Source organism: Girardinichthys multiradiatus, chromosome 23 (assembly GCF_021462225.1).
Source record: "Girardinichthys multiradiatus isolate DD_20200921_A chromosome 23, DD_fGirMul_XY1, whole genome shotgun sequence".
Lineage (NCBI taxonomy): Eukaryota > Metazoa > Chordata > Actinopteri > Cyprinodontiformes > Goodeidae > Girardinichthys > Girardinichthys multiradiatus.
Genome location: NC_061815.1, coordinates 21,489,578 through 21,511,886, shown reverse-complemented (window position 1 = coordinate 21,511,886; position 22,309 = coordinate 21,489,578). Strand labels below are relative to the sequence as shown.

Genomic DNA, 22,309 nt, shown 5'->3' with positions numbered 1-22,309 from the left:
ATTGTCATAAAAGACCTGCTTGTTGTCATAAAAGAAAGAGTTAATGGCACATTCTGTCAATACCATTACTGCTCCAGGAGACCCTATGCTGTTTTAAATTAGCAGGTGTTGGTAAAAATTATAAATGCAAATGATAATGAAGTCCCAAAACATAAAGATACCACAGAAAATGAATTTTGCCAGCTAAACACCAGCAAAACCCTCTTCTCATTTCACATAGCAGCAATTACCACAAATGACACAGCATACCAATCTTGGTCACACAGGCTGTAGGCTGCTCAGTCAGCTCAATCTGCCCGTTGTTGTTGTACATCATCTCATATGTTCAGACAACAGTATTAAATATGTTTTTGAAAACCAGTGCCGTAACTGTTAAACTACTTTTAAAATCTTATTATGCGGTCAAACATACGCAACATAGAAAAAAAGCGCATAGTGGGGAGATAAGGCTTTTAAATCAAGGGCATTTTGTGTGCTTATATGATTAGAGAAGGATGCATAAACTGAATTCAGAATCTCATTCTGATCTGAGCACTGTGCATTAGTCAAATTAAAATCCCTAAACTCTAACTTTTGAGCTGAAACAGAAGAGCTTGTTTTTTTACCCTTTTCTTAATGGTTCTCAGTTGTTCATCTGTTTCATTTTGTAAGAACAGAACTGTTAGGATTCCTTCTATAGTCACAAATATCTTTCATCTTCCACATGAGACTGTACTAATAGGACTGCTTTCAAAGGTGGTGTTTTACAGAGACCAACCAGCTTTGTTATTCACTAAGTATATGAAAAATATTCTGAAAGTCATGAATTATTTTTGTAATAAATTTGTAATATGTGCTTTTAAAGAAAAAAATCTAAATAATTTAATAAAGATCCATTTTAATATATAGTCATGCTTTATTATGTAAAAAAGAAAATCCAATTGTCTTTCTGCACCACTGCTCTTCACTCTAACCAGCAAACAGCCACAGGTGAAACACCATTTAATGAACTCAAATCTTTTGTTTTAAGTAGAGCTAAAAACACTGCAGGGGGTCTTTAAAAAAGTGTCTGTGATTGGAATTGATTTTGAATTTATTTTTTTTGGTTTATAAAACAGAAATCGATTCTGCCCTCAAGGGCACAACTCATATGAAGCAGGTGTTTCCTCACATTTGCACAGACACTTTATGAACCCAGGCAAATTTATACAAATATAACACTGATGATAATAATAAATCATACAAATACCAGATGCAGAACCTAAGACTGTAATTAAGATTTCACTGGCTCACATATGCACTAGATTGCAGGTTGGTAAACACTAAATGGTAACTAAATGGTTGGTATTACTGTAGAAAATGTGGCATCCCTTATGACTACTTCAATGACAAACGTGTTCGAGTTCAGGCCCAAAGGCTTCATAAGAGAAAGGTCAGTCTTCCACACCCTGAGGCTCAGTGAGCTGCTGCAGACCCTGACGCTGGAACAGAGCACGTACACGAAGCTCCGACCTCCAGAACCTGAGGACATGCTGGCATCTGGCCATGGTAGCTGCAGGGTAATCAAAGAGTGTCTGGTTAGCTTTCACTCTCATACAGCTGCATTCGCTGCATCACTATTCCCGTCCACCCACTAACCCTCCGTCCACCACAGCTTCAGCAAGCATAGTGAAGCTGTAGCCATAGCAACGGGAAGGCCTGTAAATGTCCTTGGGGATCATTTCTTGACAGCATTCCCCTGTGTCTTCATTTAGCGAAAGGTTGCTCCCTCCACTGAATAACTGTTTATCTTTGCAGACATGCAAGCTGCGGTGGCCGTTGGCTGCCTTTATCATCGTCCCATCTGTTAGGGTGTACCTCTCCACTTGTTCTGGATACTCAAACTAATCCCTAAAATTTGTGATAGGAATTTAAAGCTGCCAACTCTGGGTTGTATCCAAAAAGCCCCAGGATAGTAAACAGGGAAAAGATGGAAAAGGAGGAGGAGTGAAACATCTTCTTGGATAACAATCAGGTTGGTGGCAGAGCAATGTTTCAGCTTTATTTTAGTTCCAGATTGGTCTCTACTCTCTACAATGTCACTTTCCCTTCATAGAAATCAAATCAAACCATACATGCCCAGAAGAAGAGACGTTTCTGACCTAACCCTCTGCGATCATTGCACGTTCCTCACAACGCTAGTCAGAGGCAAGATGTACAGGATGGGTTTGCTTCCAGTAACAGATGGTTGAGAGAAAATGACATTAGAACAGAGTGGAAAGATGAATGGGAAACATCAGCTCTGCCATAATAAATTGGAAGTATCAAAATGATGTTTTTCTTTTTTAGCAGAACAAGCAAGAGCAGGATCATTGATCTCCATTGTGCACCTTTGATATATCAATATTAGCCCAGTAAAAAAGCATGAACACTTAATACAAAGACTGTCTTTTAAATCTATTTTTTATGAACAGGTCTGTAAAAAAGTGTTTTTCCTCTACAGACTCATTCTGGTGTTGCCTTGTTGTTACTCTTACCTGTTTCAGATCATCAACTGTGTTTTAAACTAATTTAGAGTGAACGCAAAAAGCATTATTTAAAATAAGGATTTCATTCATCATGTAAAAAAGCAATGCCAACTAATCTGGCCCTATACGTGAAAAAGTAATTCCCCCATAACCCTAATAATTGGCGGCGTTTGTGATAACAATATATTATCAACTTTGCTGTTGAGTAATTTTGGGCCTCTCTACTCTGTTGTATTGTTTTAATTTAGCATGGATGACCTTTAAGGTCATGAAACAGCATCTCAGTCAGATTTTATTCAGGACTTTGACTTGACCACTGTAAAAATTTCATTTTGTTTTTTGAGCCATTTAGAGATGGACTTGGTGGTGTGCTTTACAGTAGCTTGTTGTCCTGAAGCAAACCCCAATTGCTCTTGGGCTGAAGGTCACAAACTGACTACCAGACGTTCTCTTCAGGATTTTCTGCTTGAAAGCAGAATTCATGGTACCATTAATTACAACAAGCTTTACAGTTCCAGAATAATTTTTGATGTTTTTTTTTTTCTAAAGTGCTGTGTTAGTTTTATAACAGATGCAACAGGAAATTCCACTTTTCTCTTTTTAACCTACAGAATGTCTTACTAAAACTCTAGGAGTTTATAGGAAATGTGGCCTTTTGGTTCTATTTTAGTTCAAAGTGTTTTGGTCTTGGAGCTCTACCATGGAGGCCATTTTTGTCCAGACTTTTTAACCTTAACAGAGACAATTAAAGTCTGCAGTACCTTAAATGTATTTCTGAGTTCTTGTTTTACCTCTTGGATAAGTTGTGAATGCGCTCTTTGACTAATGTAGGCCTACCACCACTGCGCCACATTTTCTTCATTTGAGAATATTGTCTCTGATAAAACTATATAAGGCTGGAGTTGAAAATCTGCCCTATTTTTGTGGCACTTCGTTACTCATTTGTCGCCTTATAGGCGCCTATTTGATACATTGTGATCAACGAGATGCATCGCAGTATTCATGTGCATCTCCCGTTTAGAAAAGGTTTCATAACCCTTTCCACTCTGATAGATGTCATTAACTTTGTTTCTCATCTGATCTTGAATTTCTTTCAGTCAGGGCACGATGCCTTGCTTTTTGAGATCTTTTAGCCTACTTCCTGTTGTCAAACAGGTTTATTTAATAAATTAAATCATTATTTGAAAACAAATGCTGTCATTGATATGAATGTCTGTTTTGATGGCCTGTAACATGTTGGTATGACTGCACAGCAAAACCAAATGGAATCTTTGAGGGTGCAAATACTTTTTCAGCAACGCTGTAAATGAGTTTTTAAATTCAACTAAATCTAATGTAAGGCATTTCTAGCTAAATAATTAGTTAGGAATATAGCCTGTCTGAAACATCAAAAAGCTAATCTAACACAGTGACACAAGGCAGAAATTAGTGATGCATCACTGCAGTTGCAAATAAGCCCTGCTCCCATATTGCACTGCACAAGCACAACATCCAAGAAGAATATAAATCTCAACTATTGACCATAGTGACTCGCCCTCCCTTCTTTGCCGGCAGGTTTTTTCACCGACTGTGGCACTCAGAAAGATATTTGCTCTCAACAATGTGTCCCTGCATAACAATCCAGAGCAGCGCAGCCACGCTCTATGTCTGCATCTTTCTATTCCAGCGCATCTGCACCATTAACATCACAATCCCAGCTCATCTTGAGTGAGCAATCATCACAGATATGGGCATAAAATCTGGTTTTGCTTTCCCTCACACAATGATTTCCTTTTTTTTCTGACCCAAACACACACTTGCTCGTTTTCAGCAGCCTTGCTTTCACAGCCACCCACGCAGGCCTCTGTATAAGAGCATGTGTGGTTCACAGCATGTGTGTGGTCCACGCAGGCAGAGACAGTCAGATTCAGGGACCTAATGTGTTACATCCTCTGTGTTCTGCAGGTTCTTTATAATTGTAGGTTTTGCTGCCAAATACCCCCGGTAAATATTTTCCAACATACTAAACTCTGTTTTTACTTTAGTTCAGTTAATTTTGTGCTGAAAACAATCCAAACAGAATGTCTCACTTTCCTGTTTTTTAATTTCTGCTTGCTCTCTCTTTGTTGAACAGGTGAATGATTGGGACACAGAGATCAGCCTCTGCAGCGGAACCCCTACCCATGTTGCTTCCTCCTTTCAGGGAATGGCCAAGGTCCAGGATGGACACACGAACACATGTGAAAGGTGAAGAGTGTTTACAAGCAGCTTATCAGTAAACTGTTTTTTTCTGTGCATTTGTCTTTTTACGGTGCCTTGCAAAAGTAGACATGCTCCCTGAACCTTTTCCTCACCACAAACTTCTTCGTATTTTATCAGGATTTTATGTAAAAGACCAATACAAAGCAGTGCATGATTGTAGAACTGAATGAAATGGATAAATTGTTTCAAAAATGTTTTAGTCTAATGCAGGTTTAGTCACAAACAATACAGCTCTGGTGAAAGATTATTTCGATTGGACTGCTATTAGTCAGACACTACACCAATGTGGCCTTCATGGAAGTGTGGCATTGCTGAAAGAAAACAATATGAAGTACCATAAGCAGTTTGTCATGAATGGAACACAGCAAACATAAAACAAGATTCTTATGTCAGATTAAACCAATATGAAATGTTTTGGTCCATATGTAAAATTTCTATGGGCCGGCCAAATAATTTTGTGTTGATGCTATTCTTTAGGTATAAAGCTGGTAGGAGCTAATGGGAAGGTATATGGAGCTAGATAGTTAAAAAAAAACGTTGCCCCAGTTTTTGGTCTTATACACAAAAACTGGGGCAAAGTTTCATCATTCAGCAGGACAACAACCCTAAACATACATCCAGAATGGAATGGTTTAGATCAATGCATTTTCATATGTTAGAATGGCCCGGTCAAGTCCAGATAAAAATTGATGTTCACAGAAGTCCTCAAAGCTATAGACTGAGCTTGAGCTTTTGCAAGGAAAAATTAGCTAATCTTTCTGTCTCTAGATGTGAGGACATAACTCAAAAGACTGGCTGCTGTATATGCAATAAATTAGGTTCTACAAAGTATTGACTAAAGAGGGCTGAATGCCACACTATTCTTAATTTTTTTACACATAAAATCCCAAAAAATACATCTGAGTTTGTGGCTGTAAAGTGACAACATGTGAAAAAGTTCAGTATTTGTCAGTAGTTAAAAGAAAATGACAATGAATTTCTAAATTTGCATTTACTCTACAGCCCTGACATGTTAGAGGAGAGCCAGGATGGTATGGACAGTGGCACCCTAAGTCCTCCCTCAGCTCGACAGGTTACCATCAAACGCCACTCGGCTCAAGGCTTCGGCTTCGTTGCAGGTAGCCAGAGGCCTGTCATCATTCGTTCCGTCTCTGCCGGTTAGTGTGCATGTATGTTTGGAAAACAGAGATACTTGACAACAACAAGAGGAACTGCATTTTTTTACTGTATGTGTTTCATCCACAGACGGCCCCTCCTTTGGAAAACTTCTCCCTGGAGACCAGATCTTGGCCATAAACGAAGAGACGGTGAGCGACGCGCCCCGAGAGAGAGTCATAGACCTTGTAAGGTAACATCCTTTACTGTCCCAGGAGGGAGGGTGGGAGGAGAAAGAAGGTCTTAAGGTCGGGGGACCAGCAGCAATGGCAAATGGGAACAAAAATCAAAACATGTAGGTAAAGAGGACGGACTTAAAAGAACAGTTTCTTACAGCATCAACAACAAACCTGTGGATGACTCAGTTTTTTGCGGCCAAGGAAGGGCAATAAACCAGCAGATAAAAACTATTCTTTGAGTGCTGCACTCTGTATGGCATTATCTAAACCCGTCTACTTTCCTCTCTCCATAGACGCTGCAAAGACACTTTAGTTCTCACCGTGCTGCAGCCCCATCAGGTAGTACAATGGGACGCTCACTCGCTTTCATCCTTTCCTCCCCTCAGATTCCTCCCAGTCCTCATCAGTCAGAGCACTTTTCCCTTTCACTTTGAATCGTACGGGTAAACAGTGTGCAGTGTTCTGTTCCAGTGGTGCACACTAATAGAGTGAGGACATACATTAGTATTCATGACCTTGGTTTGTAAACTGGAGTAATTTCTTTTCCTGGTAACCTCGCACAACAACTCCAAGTGGGCACATAAACAGCCACATGAGACTTTAATAAACAAGAGTTTTATGTGGATGCATCATTCCTTATAGAAACAACAGAAATGTACAATTCAACTTGCTAACAATCTGCAGAAGATTTTATATTGTTTGTTGTATAAAGATAAAATACAAACATAAAAACAAAATATTCAATCATTTGGAAGCCAGAGTTATGATATGCATACATAAAAATCCAAGGGTTGAACAAATCTTAGATAATGAAACTTTCTTGCTAAAGATGTTTGCATTAAACCCCACAGCTGTAACTTCCCACCCAATTTATAACAAGCTCTTTAATTCAGGTAATTTTAGTACATGTTACAACTCATTCACAAGTCCTCCATCAATCAGCAATGCTTTACAGAGTAACCATCTTTCTCCTTATGTCCTTAGTCACCTAAGTCTGCCTTCATAAGTGCAGCCAAAAAGGCCCGTCTGCGAACCAACCCTCCTAAAGTACGCTTTTCAGAGCAAGTGTCGATCAGCGACCCGGACTCAGTAAGTTCTACCTCCATTAATATAAATGCTGTTACCTTTTCTCCCCCTTCATCCCACGCTTTTATTTTATTTTTTTTGCTGCAAACACAAAAAACAAAACCCTGCTCTCTACCCTACCTCTATGTTAGCTGAGTGCATGTGGAGGAGACAGGAAGTATGGTCAACCTATTTGACACGAAACAAATTGCTCTTTTTGGCTTCTCTCAAGTGCAACTTGTGACTCTTTTCACAGTCTTTTGAAAACACACCAAATAAATGGTTTAAATTCTCAGTCATGAAGGACATGACAATCCTAACTGCCTAAATAGAAAGCAAGTGGACATTTCACATATCATACAAAAGACGGGGACAGTGCCTTTGGATTGGCAGCCTGGGGTGGTGGTCCCCCTACATAAGAACGGTGACCGGAGGGTGTGTTCCAACTACAGGGGGATCACACTCCTCAGCCTCCCTGGTAAGGCCTACGCCAGGGTATTGGAGAGGAGAGTCCGGCCGATAGTCGAACCTCGGCTTCAGGAGGAGCTGTGTGGTTTTCGTCCCGGCCATGGAACACTGGACCAGCTCTATACCCTCTACAGGGTACTTGAGGGTTCATGGGAGTTTGCCCAACCGGTCCACATGTGTTTTGTGGACCTGGAGAAAGCATTTGACTGTGTCCCTCGTGATGCCCTGTGGGGGGTGCTCCAGGAGTATGGAATCGGGGGACCTTTACTAGGGGCTATCCGATCTCTGTACAAGCGGAGCAGGAGTTTGGTTCGCATTGCGGGCACTAAGTCGGACCTGTTCCCGGTGCATGTTGGACTCCGGCAGGGCTGCCCTTTGTCACCGGTCCTGTTAATAACTTTTATGGACAGGATTTCTAGGCGCAGCCAAGGGCCGGAGGGGGTCTGGTTTGGGTACCAGAGGATTTCGTCTCTTCTTTTTGCAGATGACGTTGTCCTGCTGGCCCCCTCTAGCCAAGACCTACAGCATGCACTGGGGCGGTTCGCAGCCGAGTGTGAAGCGACTGGGATGAAGATCAGCTCCTCCAAGTCCGAGGCCATGGTTCTCGACCGGAAAAGGGTGGCTTGTCCTCTTCAGGTTGGAGGGGAGTTCCTGCCTCAAGTGGAGGAGTTTAAGTATCTCGGGGTCTTGTTCACGAGTGAGGGAAGAATGGAGCGGGAGATCGACACACGGATCGGTGCGGCTGCCACAGTAATGGGGGCGCTGTGCCGGTCCGTTGTGGTGAAGAGAGAGCTGAGCCGAAAAGCGAAGCTCTCGATTTACCGGTCGGTCTACGTTCCTACCCTCACCTATGGCCATGAACTTTGGGTCATGACCGAAAGTACGAGATCCCGGATACAAGCGGCGGAAATGAGCTTCCTCCGTAGGGTGGCCGGGCACTCCCTTAGAGATGGGTGAGGAGCTCGGCCATCCGGGAGGGGCTCGGAGTAGAGCCGCTACTCCTCCACATTGAGAGGAGCCAGTTGAGGTGGCTCGGGCATCTATACCGGATGCCTCCTGGACGCCTTCCTCGGGAGGTGTTCCAGGCACGTCCCACCGGGAGGAGGCCCAGGGGACGGCCCAGGACACGCTGGAGGGACTATGTCTCTCGGCTGGCCTGGGAACGCCTTGGGCTCCCCCCGGAGGAGCTGGAGGAGGTGTCTGGGGAGAGGGACGTCTGGGCGTCTCTGATGAGTCTGCTGCCCCCGCAACCCGGTCCCGGATAAAGCGGAAGACAACGAGTACGAGTAATTTCAATTGTATGCCTTAAAAAGTCTTAAATAAGCTCAGATTATCCATACAAGGTTTTAAAGTTACATTTAGTTAGGTCTAAAATTGTTTATCTCATTGGCTTTTTCTGACATTTATTCATTTCATATGCTGTAGTTCTACCTGAGGGTTTCAGGCATCATAATGCTTTGACAAAACTACAGAACCCAAATAAATTCACTAAACATCCCTCTGGAAAAATTTTTTAAACGAATTCAGCCTTATAGTAAATTATTTGAAAAATTCTTCTCCAAAATGTCCTTTTATAATTTTTTTCAGTGATATTAAATCAAAATGTTCTCTCTTTTTTTTTATGACCAGCTATTTTACTTTGAAAAAATTCTATGTTTAACAAGGTTTGGCTTGAAATCAGGGATTTCAGTGGTTGACTAAAGTCCATTAGAACTGAAGTCAAATGCCAAATTTAATAAACAACTTCAGAGGATAAAGTGTTTAAGTTGCTTTTAATTTGGAATAAGTTAAATATAATAAATTAGAAGCAAGTTATTTAGTTATACAGTACAGACCTAAAGTTTGGACACACCTTCTCCTTCAAAGAGTTTTCTTTATTTTCATGACTATGAATATTGTAGCTTCACACTGAAGGCATCAAAACTATGAATTAACACATGTGGAATTATACTACCTCTTGAAGCTCATCAACAGAATGCCAAGAGTGTGCGGAGCAGTAATCAAAGCAAAAGGTGGCTACTTTGAAGAACCTAGAATATAAGACATATTTTCAGTTGTTTCACACTTTTTTGTTCAGTATATAATTCCAGGTGTGTTAATTCATAGTTTTGATGCCTTCAGTGTGAAGCTACAATAGTCATAGTCATGAAAATAAAGAAAACTCTTTGAATGAGAAGGTGTTTCCAAACTTTTGGTCTGTACTGTAGTTATTTTGTATAGATTCTAAAGGTATAAAATTGAATTCCTAATTGCTGTGAAGGGGTTTTAAATTCACTTAATGAAACTTTGTAGAATCCCTAGCCCTGTGAGTTGTGTTAGTCATGTTTCAATGTGTGAATGACTGTAAAACCACCCAAGAAGGCGAGTCAAGGCTGCACTTTCAGTGTTAGAAAGAAGGAAAATAAGGCCACCTCCTGTTATGTTCATGAGAAGTTAGATATCTTCAAGAAACAAGAAAAAAGCCAAGTTGTCTTCTATTTAAACACTTTGTATATTGTGGTACCATGGCCCAAATACCCCTGTCACACTATTGCAAATCTGTCTTGCATTTCAGGTGTGCATGAAGACATGCTACCTTCAGTAAATTAAGCTCCACCAAACACAGTTTTATAAGCAGCTAAACCAGCCTGTCAAACGTTTTTTTGTCAAAAACCTATGAAACATTGCACATAATCATGTCTAAGACACCAAAAATACTGCATATACTGCTAAGATTTGCAGAGGCTCTGGCTGTGCTAAGTAAGAATCAGTTACCTCTGCATGCTGATTGCTTGGAACAACTGAGCAGCCCGACCTTAAAGTAACCATCCACTTGGGGGGCAGTCATACATTGAAATATATAGTTAGTTGATCCTTAAATACATGAAAAATAACATGACAGTTATGTTAGAGCAAAATAACATACCCTGAACTGATGGAATGGAACAATGAATTCCACACTCTTCATCCCAAGACACTTGCACTCCATGAAACAGGGGCACATCAAAAGTAGCAACGCACAAACTTCAAAGTTATGACAGGACATTCAGGATGTTCTGCAAAATGTGCTTCAAGTTGGAACCCACAAAAAATTGGTTTTTATTATGAGAAAATAAACGGCAAAATAGTGTGACAGCAGCTTTATCATAATCGGTCAGTCTTGTTTCTCATTAGCACAAGGGACAGCTCACGCCTTCCAACCAGACAAATTTCATGAACTATAAATAACATTAATGTTGCAAAGCTCACAAAGATGTCAGCCATCATCAATTTAACAATGGATCAAACATGAATATAATTTGTTTTAGTCTTTTTAAGTTAAAACTGATGGACGAACAAAGACAGCAGCATTGCTCATCACACCCACAAAGTCACGATTCTTTAAATAATGCAACAACCGATTCTTGTGGAACCAATTCTGCTCAGCTTTTCATTACAACTGACTGTAACATCTGCACTAGCCTGACAGTGCTATTGTTAATTAACATGTGAACCTAGAAAATAAGGCGATTAACGCATTTTCTGTTTTAATAAGCAGGTATGGTTCCAACTTCCCCCTCACTCCTAAAACAAAGACTATAGTTTGTAAAGAAAAGTGATGGAGCTGTTAGTAATGTTTTCACCAGTGCACTGTGGCTGTAAGGAGGAAGGTCAGTTCCCTCGCGCTCAGATTTATGCACAGAGCAGGCTTTTTCAGCGCTCTCAATTCTTTAGTCCTCAAAAGATCTGCATCTGCTGTGCACACAGGTTTGGGATCAACCAAATGCTTTTTTTGAGACAAGTTCTTATGATACAACTTTAATGAGCAAGACCTGCCCAGGTTTCTCCCATAACCCACATTCAGTATGAAAAGAAGTAAAAGGAAATACGAAATAGAGGAAATGTTAGGAGAAAATATATAATCATTGCAGAGACTTGTAAAGGCTTTCATTTTGGCTGTAAGACATTCTCTTGCACGTCAAATGAAAACTCTGCTTTTTCTTATTACCTTACGATGCCTGGTTCTCTTCTGATCACAAATGTAACTACATTTTTAGAACTGAGTCTTTATCTAAGTAATCCTTGAACATGAAGAAAAAATGAGTTGACAGTAAGAGGAAAGTTCCTTTTTTATCCTATCCAAGTTAAGTAAAACTGAACTGCATATCAGATCTTTTTTCCTTCGGACTGCTCTAAATAAGGGCAGCTAACTCTCATTTATGATTCCCCTCCATCCAGTTTTCTTTGCATGGCATAAATTTTGAATGGGTAGGCCAAAGAAAATGAATAATCCCTTCTTTGATCATAATACAATGCATAGGGTGTCCCTCTTAAGGCATAGCTTTGCCCCTTCTCCGACTAATGAAAATTCAGTTAAAGGATCTCTTCCTAGTTCACTTGAGGCATCTTAGCTCCTCTGCTTTCTATTGATTTCCACCGTCTGATGCAGACCAACCATTACATTTGATTGTGTTCATTCCAGATCACCTGTTTAACTTATTACCGCAGTCTTCTTTAATCTAAACAAGCCATTTCTCTCCTTCAATCTCTCTTTCAGACAATGCTTAAGGACGACTCCTTGCTACTCATACCAAATGTGTTGAAGGTGTTCTTGGAGAACGGACAAATTAAGTCTTTTACATTTGACAGCCGCACCACTGTTAGGGTACGTATAAATGCTATCAAACTCCACCATGAATTTAGAGTAGCTTTGATCAATAATTTAATACTAGCAGTGATTCAAATGATTTCTATATATACAATGATCTCTTGCAGAATACAGTGAGGATTTCATGTCAATGTCATTGCTATAGTTCCCTTTCTTCATTCACTTTCTTTATGGTGGTTTTTGATGTGGCTGATATGGCTGTCTGCACAGGGTGGCATACAAAAAGCATTGTCTCATGCTTATTTTCATGTCCAGGCAATAGGAGTGGGTGCCCCTCTGTTGTGTGCAATGTTTAGGGACTGTAAGAATACACTGCTGTACACCAAAGGTGACTTGAGGCACTAATGATGATTTCAGAAACACAGCTTATGGTTTAGTGCCTAATAAAAGGGTTATTTTGATGTTTTTTTAGGGAGTCAAGACTGCATTGGACAATCTTAGGTTTAAAACCTGGCATATTTGGACCTCTCACTTCAACACATTTTGAGTTATACGAAATTGTTGTTCTTTTTGTGAAAACACAAAAATCAGCATTTTCAAAGATTTCTTGGTTTTAGGACCAAAGACTTGGAGCACATCACCTAAGAGGGGTCACCCAGCCCGCTATTCAAGCAGAAACTACCGCTAGTCTTTCTCACGTATCTTGTTAAAAAAAGAGTGGTTGCTATAAATTTAATTTGTATCTACCCTGCAAGGTGGAGCAGACAAAGTTAACTTCAAGCTAGTTATCATGACGGAGTATTTAGCTTTAAAAAAATTCAACCTCATGGTTAAAAGTTGAAAATAAAGGGGAGTTTTATTAATAAGGTAATAAAAATATAAATGAACAGCTTCCAGGAGCATCCCTCATTTTGACAAGAAAATCGATTACTGTAGTCTTATCAAGCAGCCTAATACTATAATTTAATGAAACAGTTTTTTTACATCATAAATAAATTTGTATAGATATGCAGTACTGGTGTAAAATTTAATTCAATATAGGGATTTTTTTTCTCCCTCAGGAATCCTGCCAAATACAGACTTCTAATTGTTTTAAGAAAACGCCGTAAAAAACACTTTCTTCATCCTCTCATTTTCTATTATATAAAATACCAAACATTGCCATTAGGGTTGTAAGTTGGGAAATTAATTTAGTAAGCCAGATGTCATGTTTATTTCAGCCTCCAACATGAGCTTGACATCTTGTATTAGACTTATTAAATGTGCTCTATTAGATTTCACATTTCCCTCCCCATGCCCCTGAAGACTGGGAGAGAAAAACACAGGGACACTTTTAAGGAAAGATGGGTGATGTGCTCTCTTTTCACTCTAATTAAATTGAATTTCAGCATAACAAGAAAGCCAAGATCAATATTGCAGTGCCACAGTCTGAATCAGTGGCACAGCAGGATAACCAGTTGTCTGTCCATTTAACTGTTCTGACTACTTGCAAGAGCTTCTCTTGATTGTGTGTCTTTCTGTAGCTTCATTTAAAGCAAACCCCGCTTATCAATACAGTCAAATTTCCTTGCATTTCAAAGAGAGCGGTTCTCTTAATGAGGCTCCATATTGACATTCATAGTCAAATTAAAGTGACATCAGTAGTAAAATTATTTTTACAATCCATTTTACATAAATATAGGAAGCACAGAGAAGTTCAGAAACTCTGTCCTCAGGCAAAGCCCACTCTCCAATACGATAAGCATTGAGCTTCCTTTTAGATAGTACTCTGAGAAAATCTCTGCATCATTCACAGATACTGATCTGCAAAAAACAGCAATATTTTTGCCTTGGACATCACATGGCAGAAACATCATTTCCTTGAAATAAATCCACTCACAATGGAGAATAATAAAATTCTAACAAAGCTTTCTATTATCGAAAGCTAAAAAGAAAAAGATAAAGATTGGAAAAACTCCCTAAAAGAATATCAGTTTGACAAACTGCGCCTTATATTGCAATGAACGTGGAAGGATTTCAGGTGAAAATGGTTTCCAAGGATCAATTCATTTTGTGGTGGTGTAAATGTGAATTCTCTGTGAAGATGCATTTTGTTTCCATCTGTTTCTTTCTAGGATGTGATCTCCTCCCTGCAGGACCGCCTCTCATTGCGGTACATTGAGCACTTTGCTTTAGTGCTGGAGGCAGGTGGGCTGGATCAGAATCAGAGGTTGCATCTGCTGCAGGAGAACCAGCCACTGACACATGTAAGAATCAAGTAATCTGAAATGACCCCAACAGTTTTAATTATGTAGGCTGAAGATATTGGTAAAACCAAAAGGGGAAACTCAGCCATAATTGCATGTTGTTTCCAACATCCGTAATCTTTCCTCCCAGACTACGGAAGCCTATTGTCACTACAAGGGTGTAAAGGTACCCAAAACTTTGTTTGCGTTTTTCAACAGTGATACGGTACAGTAGCTTAATTACTGACATAAATCAACATCAAGCTGAATGTAAATATCACTGGTAGGATCCTGGAAAAACATCAGCTGATGGGCAAATGGTATCCTGTATCATCCAATGAGCCCAAACTCCATACATAATGTAAAATACAGGTCGGAATCTGCATTGATGAGTGGGGATTTTCCCAACAGCTGCGCATGCTGCATTCAGATACAGCTGGCAAACTAGGTTTTCTAAATAGACAAATAACTCTGTTGTAACTCGTATTATGCAGGTTTCTTCAAAGAGCTGTTGTAAATGCCTATTGTTGTGGACAGCTAGGATCTCCTGTAGACACTGTTGTTGTACGACAGTCTGATGAAGATGATGCCCAGGGTTGTGTGTATATTGTTGTATAATCTATCTATCCAGGCATTGGCTATGCCTGCTCCTACTACTTTATTCAAATCCAACCAAATCAATAGAATTCAGTCAGTTCTATACTTTCCTCTTTTTTAAATTTTATAACATAATAACGTTAATTTTAGAAATTGAATAATTATTTTTTTACTTCTGACCAAAGTTAAAAAAAATAATAAATTTGTATCTATTTTTCTTGATTGAAACTTATCGAAAACATACCGAACCATGACTTTAAAACCCAAATACGTACCCAACCGTGATTTTTGTGTGCAGTTAAACCCCTATTGGTTACTAAGATCTATCTCAGATATGGCTATAAAGGACAGTGAAAGTCTCTACAACTGACCAAATGCATTGCTGGCAAGCAGAGTTTTAATATGTGAAACCTGAAATATCCCAGCCTACCAAATATTACCTCCATGAGTTTGCAATGCTGCACACATTAAAATTGTGATAGTTTTGTGATACCATGTATTGTACAGATGTAAATCAAAAGTATATTCATGTGTTAAAATTATCTAGCCAAAGTCCAGTCCTACATCTAATTGGAAATATGAGGCAAGACTTAAAAAATTATGTTCACAAGTGTTCTTGATTCAATCTGACTGAGCTTGAGCTATTTTGGAAAGAATGGCCAGCAATTTTATTTGTAAAACAAAATTTAAAAGCCCTTTCTGGCCTTTTCCCATCACAATTATCGACTCCTTTGTGTTGGAGTATCGCATATAATTGCAGTCATACGCAGCTTGCTGATTAATTTATGGCTTTACATCCCTTTAGAGTTCCCTACATGATTAATTCAGAATACAGCACAGAAATATCTCACTGTGACCTTGCAAAGATAAAGACACTGCATTCAAAAATCAGGCCTTCTCACTTGAAAACATTATGTGGTGTTATGTGACTGAAGATGTTGTCGTTATCTAACTGACGAAGTCCTGTTCCACCAGGTGGTGCACAGAACCTATTTCCAGGGGATGAAGTGTCTGTTCCGTGCGTGCTTCTTCCCCAAGGACCCTGCAGACCTGTTAAGAAGGGACCCTGCTGCATTTGAGTACCTCTATATACAGGTAAAGCGCTGGATTATTGGGGGATTTGAAGAGATAGCACCAGTCTCATGGCACTGTTCAACACTTGTCTCTTTGATGTGCAGTGGGTGCCAAGTGGGAGTCAATGCTTTTAAGTTCCTTTTTTCAGTTTGCTATTGGATTATGTATACCTTTGTTACATTGGAATAATGTTGAAGACAGAAATAAACGAATGATCATTATAAGATAAGCCCTTAAACTCATAAGTTTTGTTGTGAGCTCTTTTAAATGCTTTAATAAATGCACATATTCTCACACACATTCATTAAGAGGATATTTAATTTTTTTTTAAATGGGATTCTCTAAAAAGGTTATGGCCAGATAATTTTTTTTACCAGCAGTAGGTAAATCTATTACTGTCTTTGCTTTGATGAAACAGAGAAAATAAAGTTCCCCATGTTCTATGTAACTACACCTACCAGCCACTTTATTAGTAAGGTGTGTGCATGAAAATGCTCTGTTGATGGCTGAGAACAATGGGCAGACTGGATTCACATGATAAAAAGACAACTTAAGCCCATATAACAACTAAGTTATGAAGAATATCTACTCTGAAGACAAAAAAAAAAAAACATCGGACCCTAAAGCACATGGGCCGCAGCAGCAGAAGATCATTAGGTGCCTCCACTATAAGCAAGGAACAGGAAATTTAGGCTTCAGTTCACACAGATCTACCAAAATTAGACAATAACAGATTGGGAAAAAAAATATTGCCCGGTGCGACGAGTCTCAAATTCAGCTAAAACATTCAGATAGTAGGGTCAGAATTTGGCACAAACAGCATGAAAGCATGGATCCATCCTTTATTTTATCAACACTTCAGACTGGCAGAGTGGCAGGGCAATGAATAGGGAATATTTTCTTTGAACAAATTTAGCCTTTTATTACCAGCTGAAGACTAAACAGCTCAGCCTATCCAAGTATTGTATACCCATCTTCTGATGGATGCTTCATGGAAGATACAGCAGCATATCACAAAGCTCAAATCATCTCAAATTGGTTTCTTTAACATGAAAATGAGTTCACTGTATTCCAATGGCAGCCACAGTCTTCAAATCTCAATTCAAAGTCCTCCTTTGGGATGTGGTGGAACAGGGGTTTCATATCATGGATGCACAGCCAGCAAATCTGCAGCAACTGTGTGATGCTATGAACATCTCAGAGGAATGTTTCGAACACCTTGTTAAATATTTGCTGCATAAAATCAAGGTAGTTTGAAGCGGCCGTCCCGGGTTTAAATCCCGGACCCTGAGACCCATGCCGAATGTCTTCCCCTTCTCTCTCCCCATATTTCCTGTCTGCCAACTGTCGGAAAATTTGAAAAAAAAACATGAAGGCCCCTAGTGCTGCAAAACAAAAAACATATGAATAAATAATTCGGTCACACTCAGTACTAGAAAGGTATAACTAATAGAGTGGCTGGTGAGTATATTTCAATAATCATTTAATACACATGGTATTAAATGATTTAAAGTAGCATTCACATAATCTACTGTGAGATTAAAGTTGAGAGTTACAGATGTGCACTTTCATGTCAGCTAATAGCCCTAAAACTAATCTCTGTTTCATCAAAGAGAAAATGCTAAGAGTTTTCTACCACAGGTAAGAAACTGGCTGTCTTTAAAGCCCAACAGACCCAGCTGAAAAAAACTAAACTGGCCCTTTAGTTTTAAAAAGAAATTCAGAAGTTCAATTTGAATATTTCATTCCAGGGTTGTAAGAGGGGGCTCTAATTTCTAAGGGAGTTCCTTGAAATGTGTCATTATCTTCTCACAGAGTCGCAATGATGTTATAAAGGAGCGCTTTAGCATGGACTGGAAATCTGACGTCACGTTACGACTGGCCGCGCTCCATATCTACATCACTGTGTCCTCTGCAAGGCCTAATCAGAAGATCTCTCTCAAACATGTTGAGTAAGTCCTCAAAGCAACTCCATTAATGTCTCTGAGTAGCATACCAATGAGCCCCACAGTAAAGTCTGCTCATTCAACGTCTAAATGATTAATAATTAATTCTAAAAAGTATTAAAAGTTCTAATTATTCAAGAATGATTTTCCCTAGGTAGTTATCCATCACAAAATCCATTGCTTTGTAAAATTACATCTCACTAAATTTCCCCATTTATTTTTCCAAATCTCAATTTAGCCAGTAATTTGTTACTGCTATCATAATCTCAGTCGCAGATCGGATTCGCTGTGCTTGTAACAGACTTCGGATTACAATAAAAAGCCAGGGGTTGAGGAGGATGGTACTTACCTTCACCGTTCCTTTCCCATGGGATGAAAACGCTTTGTGTCCATTTAGACGTGCCATCTATCTTGTACAATATTTTCTCCTTTGTGTTTTGAAATCTACCATTTTCTTCTCTCTTGTCTTACTCACAGAAAAGAGTGGGGGCTAGAACCTTTTCTTCCGCTTACTCTACTTCCCACAGTGAAGGAGAAGAATGTGTGTAAATCCCTGTCTCAGCTACTGAAGACATACCAACATCCACCACCGTCAGGGAATAAGGTGACTGTTAAAAAAAACTTTTAGATTCATTGTAACAATTCTATGTAGTTTCAAAATGACAAATACCAAGGTGACACATACATGATTGCAATTAACATAATTTCTTAGTACATTACTGATTCTTTGCAGGAAATAACGTTTTTTGTTTATGTGGGTATGATTGCTTGATAGCAAGTCTTTAGGGCAAGTTCTTCACTCCTATACATTTACTAGTTGCATAAGATTTCATTAACCAGCATCCTGGCTCAATAGTGCCCCCAAGAGCATTTAGGAAGTGCAGCAGGATGATTTTACTTTTACAGATTAACTTTTTCTCATTATCATTATGCTGACAGGTTCCTCCACTCCAGGGAAAGCTGCAATACATGCGAATACTCAACGACCTTCCACCTTTTGGTGGAATACTGTTTCACACTGTGGGGCTGGTAATATATGTTTAAATATTTGTATTCAAGAATATAAATGAATGAATTCTTTCTTTGCTCAGTAGCTTTTTCTTTAAAAGGCTTTAAGCCCATTTGACTACCATGTGTACACCCATAGGGAGTTTTATTATAAATAACATTTCAAGGACTTGATCCAACCATAGAATGTGTAACAACCTGCTATATAACCTTTTGCACTCAGGATGAAAAACAGTCTGCTACAACACTACTGGTGGGGCCTCGACATGGCATCAGTCATGTAATTGATCTAAAGAACAACCTCACAACAGTTCTGGCCGAGTTCAGTAGGATTTCCAAGATCCAGCTTTACAGAGAGAGTCAAGGAGTGGCTCGTGTTGAAGTATCAATTCATGAGGGCAAGGTAATACAAAGCAGCCTGTGAAGGTCTACACTACAATTAAGTTTAATTATGTAAAATGTTTTTCTTTCATAGTAGTAACACTAAAATTTACAAACAATTGCTTTAGAGCAGTGATTCTCAAATGTTTAGCCAATATTCTGGAAGACGTTTTCAAACAGTACTACAGCTGGACTCGGGCTTTTCCAATTTTTTTATTTCATTATAAGAACAAACAAACATAAAACAACAATCATATTCTGGGGCAGTGCTTGAAGGGTGTAACAAGATCGTTTTTAATCCAAAAGTTTAAAGTATAAAATATTAACAGAAAGGTATCTAGGATTCAAAGGATGGAGGTTCCTCACCAAGAGCAACCTCAAAATTATAAGTGGCAAATGTGCATTTCCAGCTTGAGAGGATGTTCTTTTGCTCTTTTGAGAATTTGTTTTTGCATCAAATCTCTTACACACATGGGGCTTTACAATATCCGTTAGTGAATATGTAGCAACAGACACATTGTTGTTAACTTGTATGGTTAATTAAGGTTTGATTTGTTACTGGGAATATAAGAAATCCCACTGGTTTTCAAATTTGGAATAGGTTGGATTTGATATAATTTCCAGATTTTCTCCACAGCACTTATTCACTTGATAAATTTCTGATGAACCAAAGATCAATGTACTTGAACATCTCAGTAGTTTTGACAATACGGGTCTATTAGCTATATAATCTGTACCAAACTTTTATCTGAGTGCCACTAAAGACTGCCAACAGTTTGAGAACCATAGGTCTTTACTTTTGTAACTTTCCTCTGACCACGTTATAGTAAAATAATCCCTCTACATTTCTCTTTCTTCCACAACCTTGCAGCCTCTGGTTTTACTCATGGAATGGCCTGATGCCAGTAACTTTGCGTGCCTCATCTCTGGCTACTATAAGCTATTTGTGGACCCTAAACGAACCATCTACGTTCGTAACTTTGGTCAGTCTCAGCTGATCAAGCCAGGTAAATATAAAAATTGTTTTATTGAAAGCAGTATTAATCAAATATATATATATATACAGTAAATGTATTAAACAAAGATTGACCAGATGTGTAATTGTTAATAAAAAAAGTATTTCTTGAAAGTTGAAGAGCAAATTGTGAATTGAAATAGCAAAAATAATAATATAATAATAAATAATAATGTTAGATAATATTAGATACTGTCAGCAATTATCTGCAGGTCTCGTGGACATTGATGGAAACTGTTTTTTCACTGAATGAAGTCATTTTGACAACCTGGTTTTCCCATCTCATGGCGCCCTCTGCTGTCTCTTCTCCCATTATCATTCTAACTCATTGGACTGGAATGCCATTTTGCTTTTCCCAAGATAGAGAAACATGAACTCTGCTTTTTGCTGTAATCTTTTTGTGTTCAATCATGAACAGATCTTCAGCCATCTGCTGCATCAGTCTGTAGTCTACATTAAAGAAGATTCTTATCATGTTATCATTACATTACACCAAAATCTAACCCTCCAACCTCAAACAAATTTCAGCCTTTAACATTCATCTTTGAAATAAATAATCCCCATCTGACCACCAGCTGTTGCCTTTGCTTGTCCATCTGGATCTTCTCTATCCCGACTAGTTCTTAACACCTCAAACTCTCCACTGCTCTGACCATTCTATCCTTAGATTACAGGAGTTCCCACCATCCCCACCCGCGAGCTGGGGCAACCGGATTGCAAACTGGAGGGCGGCGAGGGGAAGAGAGGGAAAGTTCACACAGAGAGTCAGGAAGTTCAAGACCCATGGTTCCTGCAGAACCTCAACACCTAGGCTTGTGTCACGTCCACCTTAGAGAACAACAGCAATTTCAGGAGCTCCAAGTGCACCCAGAGGCAGAACTTGATATCAACGAGAACTTTATTTCTCATGAGCCCCCTGGTCGACCCCGTACTAAATCAGATCCCACACAGGAGAGTACAGAGGAAATAGCTGGGGTTTTAGAGAGCCCAGCTGTGGAAAACACTGGATTTCGAGTAAGGGCCCAAACAATTGCTCAATCAAAGAAAACCTCCCGGTACTTCTGTGACTCCTGCAAAGCCAGGTTAAGGGCTGGGGGTCATGCAACGGCAGCAAACAGCAGTGGGAGCTCGGGGAGACATTGCTCTAGTGCTTGTGCCTCTCGAGATGGAGGGGCTGTAGACCTCATGGCCCTCCCACCTCCTGGGAATGAAGAAGAGGAGGAAGCAGATAGTGGAGGTGAAAAGCTGCAACCACCAACACCTGCCATTGCTGCCCCACCACCTGGCTTCAGGGATAACAGTTCTGATGAGGATGATCCAAAAAAAGCAAAGAAGGCAAGAACAAGCGCTAGTGTTGAGGTTGCCACAGGAAAGCTGACGCAAGCTAAAGAAGATGTGCCTGTGACACTGATTGATAACGTCTCAACAAGAACAGTTCGAGATCATGCCCAGGAGCTTGACGATGCTCTGGTGTCGACCTTACAGGCGCTTGAGGCTTTGGCAGCCTCTGAGGACTACCCGCATCACCCTCAACAACCAACACAGACTGCAGGTCAACAGCCTCAGTCATACTACTGCTCATATTTCACTTACAGCATAATTTCTAATCAGACAGATAGCAAATTGAAAATACATGGTATTACTGATGTACTGTTTCCTGCATGCACAGAACATTTGTAGTTATCTTTTTTTTTTTTACTTGGGTCCAAAATTACTATAGTAGGAACGTTAAACTGAAAACCTTACTGAACATTTCTAAGATAATATAAGATTAATATAAATAATAAAGATCTTCATCAAACATTGTATGTTGTAATGAAACATACAAAGAAGGATCATTTATCAGGGTGATTTTGTTTATGTACAAAGGCAGAAAATTGATTGAAATTTTCCAATTTAAGA

The 22,309-nt window shown here is 39.4% G+C and overlaps 1 protein-coding gene across 4 annotated transcripts in view; it reads left to right on the top strand.

Annotated features, from left to right (window-relative positions):
- frmpd3 (FERM and PDZ domain containing 3) overlaps positions 1-22,309 on the top strand; it is a 187,754-nt gene that overhangs the window by 159,505 nt on the left and 5,940 nt on the right. For 3 of the 4 annotated variants that reach the window (XM_047354050.1, XM_047354048.1, XM_047354049.1), the window contains 14 exons: positions 4,600-4,712; positions 5,730-5,884; positions 5,973-6,075; positions 6,355-6,400; positions 7,046-7,150; positions 12,111-12,218; positions 14,276-14,407; positions 15,959-16,078; positions 17,873-18,009; positions 18,481-18,607; positions 18,943-19,032; positions 19,235-19,414; positions 20,264-20,399; positions 21,075-21,959. In XM_047354050.1, the coding sequence (XP_047210006.1) occupies positions 4,672-4,712; positions 5,730-5,884; positions 5,973-6,075; positions 6,355-6,400; positions 7,046-7,150; positions 12,111-12,218; positions 14,276-14,407; positions 15,959-16,078; positions 17,873-18,009; positions 18,481-18,607; positions 18,943-19,032; positions 19,235-19,414; positions 20,264-20,399; positions 21,075-21,959 (2,365 nt within the window). In that variant the 5' untranslated portion in view covers positions 4,600-4,671. The remainder of the gene's footprint in view (positions 1-4,599; positions 4,713-5,729; positions 5,885-5,972; positions 6,076-6,354; positions 6,401-7,045; positions 7,151-12,110; positions 12,219-14,275; positions 14,408-15,958; positions 16,079-17,872; positions 18,010-18,480; positions 18,608-18,942; positions 19,033-19,234; positions 19,415-20,263; positions 20,400-21,074; positions 21,960-22,309) is intronic. The other variant, XM_047354051.1, reaches the window with a different exon arrangement.